Below are 7,710 nucleotides of genomic sequence, written 5' to 3'. Positions count from 1 at the left end.
ATGATATTCCTTCAGGCTAGATGGTATTCAAATATCCAGCCCTTGATGAATTCGGCCGGGTCTTAACAAAAGTGAGATTTTTAAAAGGATCAGGTGGATAAATGATTCCGCCAAGTCCTAATTGAAGTGAATTGTACAGGATCAGAACGAGTTTTGATAAGATTTGAATCATCTAAGAATCAAAACTCTTTGCTGATAAGATAAGGAATGTACCTAAAGCATAAGAGGACTAGGTTCAGAGTCCTAGTTCTAGTCGAAACCATGTGCAAATTGGTTTTGGCTAGTGATAAGATAACATTAAGAATACCAGAGAAGTGCTGAGGAAGTATGGTTACATTAAGACTCTACTTCGGCATACTTGGTCATTGCGAAACTTGCTCTTATAAATAGAAGTGATCTTGCAACGTGAAAAGGACCTTCAACTCAACACATAACCACACTGCACAAAATCTCTCTCGACGCGAAACCTTCTCATTCTTTGAAAAATCACTAACTCTCCTAACTCCGTCAACACATCTTCACTTTGGTAACAGTATTATGATGACAATTGACGGCCTCTTCAGTTTGGATTAACAATATTGGGGCTGTAGAATCAGGCAACCAAGAAGCCTCTTCAATCTAGAGTAACAACACTGCTTTGGGTTCAGTTAATTACCTATCCAAACCTCAACTCGTGAGGAGTCCTTGGTATTCTCATGAAAGAGGTCATGTCGTTAGCCCATTAGCAAAGTGAGGTGTACCAATTTACTCGGTGTTCGGCACATTAAAAGCTGAACTTTTATTGAACTTCACACTAGTAAGCTTGTCTTTAGGTTCTAGGATTCAAGACTGAAACACATTCCTCCCTCCGTTGTGTGGTCGCTTGGACATAGAAGTCAGCAGAGCACCACATTAATTCTACTTGCAAACCAAGCTCGGTCACAAGTTGACACGTCTGTATTGACTAGAAGGACGTAATTAGCTCATTAATTGCTCAGCATGCGTGTTATGTAGGCTAAATAATTTTTAGGTTCAATATGGACTCAAAATAAAGTATAAATCATGACGATCCACCAACTTATCAAATGAGGCTTCAATAATTTATTGTACTTAGTGAACGAAAGAGAAAAGATATTTTAAAATCCTGAATTTCTATAAATTGTATATCTAACTCCTTTAAAATTACAGGTGAATACTCTAAACTTTCAAGATTCACAAATTTTGATTGAACACCACCTTAAGATATATATTATTTAAAATCCTTTCTGACTATTCAGAAAAGTGATGGTGCAAAAAAAAAAAAAGAATTTAATCACCAATCATCTGAAAGAGAAACAATAAAGTTGAATTGATTCGAAGGGCTACTATAAGAGTCGACGCAAATGTTTATTCATAATCTTAAAACACAGATCTTTCAACAAGATGGACGGTCATCTCAACATGAACAAATACACAACCACACACATACACAAATATATCATTTTCGATCGATCAGATTCCCCGTCAATTTATATTGACCTCCTTCACCTCCTTCTTAGGCTTCTCAGTTTTAGGAATGGTTATGCTCAGTACCCCATCCTTCAACTCTGCCTTTATATCATCAACTTTGGCATCATCAGGCAAACTGAGAGTTGTGTTATAGTAACCATAGCTCCTTGATGACCAATACTCATCATCCGACCCTTCCTCGTCCTCGTCTTTGTGCTCTCCCTTGATTTCCAGAAACCCGTCATGAACAATGATCTTCACGTGCTCCTTGGCAAGCCCTGGCACATCATACTGCAGTTTGTAGCTATCTTTTTGCTCTTTGACACGCCCGGACAGCGACCATGGTGATATGTTTAGGTTGTCAAGCAGCCTGTTTATGTTCTCAGTTGCTTGTACAAGTGCATTTCCAAGGCCTGAGGGGAAGAATTCTAGGAAGTCCAAAAGAATTAATTCGTTAGAAATTTCACTTTGCGCTGTGCTTTTACAACCATTTCATCAAGTCATATTTGAGATGACTTTGAAAAACAAGGTGACACACCACATACAGTGAATATGAATCACACATTTAAATACAATTAAACAATAGGGTAAATAACTGATGATTCATGTTCACAGTCCAACAACATAATATTAAAATAAATTGTCAGGCTATCAATTGAATTATACATTTAAATAAGATTTCTAGAGGAGTCGAAATAATCAATGATCCAGATTGAAAATATGTTGTTAATACGATATTTTGAATTAATTAACCATCTGACAGCAAAATATACTAGTACGTATGAGAAAATTTAGCATCACAGACTAGCAAGAAAAATAAAATTGTAGATGAGTGAAGGAGAGTACCATAAAGCGAAGGGGCGAAGTCTCTGTCATTATCCCTCCAAAGGTCCCCTCTTCTGCGTTGCCTTCTAGGGAACAACCTCGACCTTTTGCCCTGAGACACAGCGACATCTTTGTTCTCCGATTTCTCATCGGATGCCTTGTCGTTAGCTGCCGTGGAAAACCTCTTCGCAATCTCATTGCCAACTTTGCCTCTGCACTCTCCAACTGTCCTCTCACCAACACCGTGACCTAGAAGAGAAGAAGCAGCAGAAAAAGGTGGTGGAGAAAGCACCCTTTGGCTCTGGTGCAACTTCTTCAACGCCAATCGTGCCAAAGCCATTGAAAGATAACTTAGTTAACTTAAAGGTTATGAAGATTTAGGATTTGTGGGTATTTATTGTTAGGATGTTTGCTGATGGAGAAAGGAGGAGGGCAGTGACTGAATTTAGTGAGACTTGGGCGCTTGGGTTTTGGACAAGTGTGTAGAAGAGTCTGACAAGTTCTGGCGCGTGGAATAGTGGACACGTCACAATTTGAAGGATGGTTCTTGATAATTCTTTCCTTTTCCTATCGAAGTTCTTCGATCCTTCTCAAACATGTCATGAGATAAAGTATAAGCACAATGAATTGAAGAGTAATGCTACGTTTATTGCATTTTTCATATCATATTTATACTTATATCATCTCTTTATTAAAAGTAAAGTCTATTAATAAACGAGAATTTAATTTTTATAAGAAAAACGACACTAATATAGTATTAAAATGTGATAAGATATCATTTTTGTTTCCTTTTTCCTATCAATTTGAAGGATGGTTCTTGATAAATCTTTCCTTTTCCTATCAAAGTTCTTCGATCCTTCTCAAACATGTCATGAGATAAAGTACAAGCACGATGAATTGAAGAGTAATGTTATGTTTATTGCATTTTTCGTATCATATTTATATTTGTATCATCTCTTTATTAAAAGTGAAGTCTATCAATAAACGAGAATCTAATTTTTATAAGAAAAACAACACTAATATAGTATTAAAATGTGATAAGAATATCATTTTTGTTTCCTTTTCCTATCAATTTGAAGGATGGTTCTTGATAATTCTTTCCTTTTCCTATCGAAGTTCTTCAATCCTTCTCAAACATGTCATGAGATAAAGTATAAGCACGATGAATTGAAGAGTAATGCTACGTTTATTGCATTTATCGTATCATATTTATACTTGTATTATCTCTTTATTAAAAGTAACGTCTATCAATAAACAAAAATCTAATTTTTATAAGAAATACGATACTAATATAGTATTAAAATGTGATAAGAATATCATTTTTGTTTGACTAGTGTTTCCATGCTGCCAAGGGGAACGCATCTGATCCCACGTCTTTTCACTATGTTTACTTTCTGGCTTTTCACATTAACGATTACTAAGGGATAAGCTAAGGAAATTAGATGACATAGAAATTAATTATTTATATGTTGATAAACGTGTTTATTTTTTATTAGTAACATATTATTTAATTATTAAAATTTAGTTTATAAGTTTAATCTCTCTAGCTTACTATTTTGAGAAATAATCGAATCTAAAACATGTTAAAGACTTTTTGTAAGATTATTTTGAAAGGGTGATACTATCTATGTACTTCTTTTTGCTTCTTACATATTCTCTTTATTTTTTATTGTTGAATTAAATAAATTAAAAAAATAGAAAGACAAAAATTAACAAGCAATGTGTAAATAAATATATGAATAACATCTTCATTTTGAAAACAATATTTACTATTTTTCATAAAGTTATTTTATTCATATTAAATTTTATAGCTATCTTTACACAAGGGTCATTCGTAGAGAGGAATATTAGTTACAATTCTCTCTTGGCACTTTGCATTTTCCTCACAAAAATTGACGTTAAGCTATGAGATGATAGAGAGTTCAAGTAGAAGTGGATTTGAGAGAGCCCCGTTAACATTCTTCAAAATGTATTGTTTTTTCTTCCTAAATATAGAAAGCTTAAAGTGCACAATAAGTTTTTTTTTTTTTAAATGATAATAACAGCACCCGTTTTTATCATAAATGAAATGACTTTTTGACAATTAACCCCAAAATCACATGCAACGAAAGGGCCAAGAAAGTCATACTAATTGGACCAAAGACCACTATAAAATATGATAATGCTAAGATGATCAAATTTTTTAAACCAAAACTTTCAAACCAAATAATGCAGTTGTTAATGATTGAATTATTAAGTACGTGTCAATTAACGTGCTTATTTTTTCTAGTGACACATTAATTATTTGGCTAAAAAATTTAGTCTCTCTAGCATTATCTATAAAAATACATTTTCATATATTAAAGAACATAACTAACTTCTTAAAGTAAAGGGTAATGCTAGAGACTAAATGTGCAGACTAAGGGGGTGTATTCAATTGTGAATTTGAGAGATTTCAATAGATTTATAAATTCATGGATTTTTATAGAGTTTAATAGATTTGTAGAGATTCCATATAAAATTTTGATTCAATTTCCTCAAAATCTCATAGAGAGGTGAGATTTGTGAATAAGTAAATTACACTACAAAATCTCTCTAATTCCCTCTAAAAGCATCTCCAAGGGAGATGTCAAAATGTTTACATCATCTATAACAATAAAAAAAGACAACACTAATACACTCCAACTAAAATGCCAATTTCTATATGTTGATGACATGATTTGACAGAAAAGAGGCTACTGTTAAATTTGACAGCAACTTCAAATATTTTTTAATTAATTATTAAATGTCATTTATTAAATTTTTATTGGTTTAATTATTTATTATAATTGATGTTAATTGTTGACCTGCGCAATTTGTTTAGAGCAAGTCCACCCCAATGGGGTAGGTCAGCTCACAGCACCAAAAATGGTCCTGCACCCTCCCAAAGTCCTCCAGCCCAAGCCGTCTTCTAGGCCGGCCCAGAATGTGCTGAGCCAAGGCCCAACCTATGTGACGTCATGCTGGTGTTAGCGTGATGGCATGACATCACAGGCCCCCGAAATCGGCCGGATTGCTAAGACCAACTCCCTGCTTTGCCCCTCTCGAAACCGAGATCCCCTATAGCAACTCTGCCTAGCTTTTCCCCTCTCATCTACCATTTACAAACCTAAAAATCGAGACAAAAAAGGTAAAAAATTCTACAGTCTTTCCATTTTCATAACCTGATCCAAACCCAAAATTCAAAACAAAAAAGCAAAAAGAACATTACAAAATCACTGTGCGTATGAAACGCACAGCAATTGTCCAATCACACATGCACAACAGTCATTCGAATCACACATGCACTCCAAACTCCCTGATCGCAGACCTTCGCTGTTGCTGCCGGAGAAGCTGGCCGATGATTAACTAGATGATCCAGACTCTGATCTGGGTTTTGATTTGCCAATTGGTTCCTAGAAAAATTAAAAGAAAAAAAAAGCGAGATGAACGGAGAAAAATATGAAGAAAATGATGGAGATGAGGAGGGAGAGGGACGAAGAAAAAGAGGGACTAGGACGAAGAAAAATTAGGACAAAACAGAGGGAGAGGGGAGAAAAAGAAGGCAAGGACAGAGCAAAATTATGAAGGATGAGGGAGATGAACGGTAAAGAAGTAGGAATGGACTAGGGAGGTTTCTAGAATGGAAAAAAAGAAGAAGGATAAATATATGAATTAAATAATATTAAATATGAATTAAATAATGTTAAATAATTATAAATGGGCTGGGTGCTAATGCTTTTTGTAGGGATGAAGATCGTTTGTGCCAATGCATTTTTTAGACTCTGTGTTCATGCATTTTTTAAGGATGATGATGCATTTAGCCAATTATTGTTCACTGAAGTATATAACTGTTTACTAAGTAAATTAAATGGCCTAAGTGTCAACGTATTCTTTTGGTGGTGGAGCTCTTATATCGTACATCTTTCTATTTTTTCAACCGACGAATGGTCTCCTTAACCTCTCCTTCCGTCCTTGTCCAGCTACTGGGTTTTTCTTCAGTTTGATTATTTCTTGGTTTCCTTGTGCTGTTTTGGGATTTTGGCGTCTGTGCCTTTCTCCCATTGTTTCTCGCTGGAGCTTCCCTCTGTTCCAATGAAATTCTTCTTGGTTCAAAAATAAAAAATAAAAAAAAATCAACGAGGGTGAACGGTGCCATTTAATAATTAATTTAATGTCTGTTATTAATTTTTTATTTGTTTGATCATTTATTTTATAATGTAATAAAATAATAGTTTAATTTAACATATCCCATAAAGATTAAAATTTTAAAAGATGTCAAAATGCCACATAAGCTACCAAATTTATATTTTTTGTTCAAAATTTGACATCACCATTGAAGATCGTATAATTCCTCAACATTTTCAAATTCTTTAACACTATGTTTGAAAAAGGAAAATAAACTTGGAATTTAGATTAAAGTTAGAATTTATAAATTTATATGCATTCATTCCATTATTTGGATTCATAAATATAGAAATTTAGAATTTCCGCATAAAAAAAAAAAGGAATTTGAGACCTCCAATTCCAAGATTAAATTTCATATAAATAAATGTCATTTACTGATTTTTATGATTGAGAGTTTAAAAATAACAAATTCCGTATTCAATTTCATTATTCTTTTTTATTAATCAAACAAGAAAATTCACAAATTCTAGAAAATAAAATCTTTTCATTTCAATTTCCATCATTTTAAAATTCCTTAATAATCTTAAATTTCTTCATCCAAACATAGTGTGAAATCGATTTTTAATTGAATACATCTTGAATGTTATATACTTCTTAAACATCCTAATTTTTTTTTGTCAAACAATAAATTTTGTTAGATTAAATGTTAGATTAGTCACCAACGAAATTCAAACCCACGCCGTCATGTAAGGATTAAACTCATTTCCACCATTGTGGTAAAGGAGTACTTGCTAACACATCCCGGCCCGAGCCCCCACCACATCCCGGGCTCGACTCCACCGTAGCACGATATTGTTCGCTTTGGGCCCCTACCACGCCCTCACGGTTTTGTTTCTGGGAACTCACATGAAAACTTCCTAGTGAGTCACCTATCTTGGGATTACTCTCGCGCGAACTCGCTTAACTTCAGAGTTCCAATGGAACCCGAAGCTAGTGAGCTCCCATAAGGCTTACATGATCCACTCCCCTGGGCGATGTGGGATGTTACAATCCACCCCCTTAGAGGCCCGATGTCCTCGTCTGCACACTTCCGGCCAGGGATTGGCTCTAATACCAAATTGTCACATACTGGCCTCAGCCCCCACCACATCCCGGGCTCGACTCCACTATAGCACGATATTGTCTGCTTTAGGCCCCAACCACGCCCTCATGGTTTTGTTTCTGGGAACTCACATGAGAACTTCCTAGTGGGTCACCCATCATAGGATTGCTCTCGCACGAACTCGCTTAACT

At 34.8% G+C, this 7,710-nt stretch overlaps 1 protein-coding gene across 1 annotated transcript; it reads right to left on the bottom strand.

Annotated features, from left to right (window-relative positions):
* Nucleotides 1-1,303: 1,303 nt before the first annotated feature.
* On the bottom strand, nucleotides 1,304-2,732 carry LOC126611549 (26.5 kDa heat shock protein, mitochondrial). The gene is made up of 2 exons (XM_050279854.1): nucleotides 2,314-2,732; nucleotides 1,304-1,895 (listed from the first exon to the last, which is right to left on the bottom strand). The coding sequence occupies exons 1-2, from the start codon at nucleotides 2,630-2,632 to the stop codon at nucleotides 1,483-1,485; spliced, it is 732 nt and encodes a 243-aa protein (XP_050135811.1). The 5' UTR covers nucleotides 2,633-2,732; the 3' UTR covers nucleotides 1,304-1,482.
* Nucleotides 2,733-7,710: the final 4,978 nt, after the last annotated feature.

The sequence above is a fragment of the Malus sylvestris genome, chromosome 17 (genome assembly GCF_916048215.2).
Source record: "Malus sylvestris chromosome 17, drMalSylv7.2, whole genome shotgun sequence".
NCBI classification, from domain to species: Eukaryota; Viridiplantae; Streptophyta; class Magnoliopsida; order Rosales; family Rosaceae; genus Malus; species Malus sylvestris.
The sequence above is the reverse complement of the archived record's forward strand: the minus strand, read 5'-3'. Positions and strand labels throughout refer to the sequence as shown.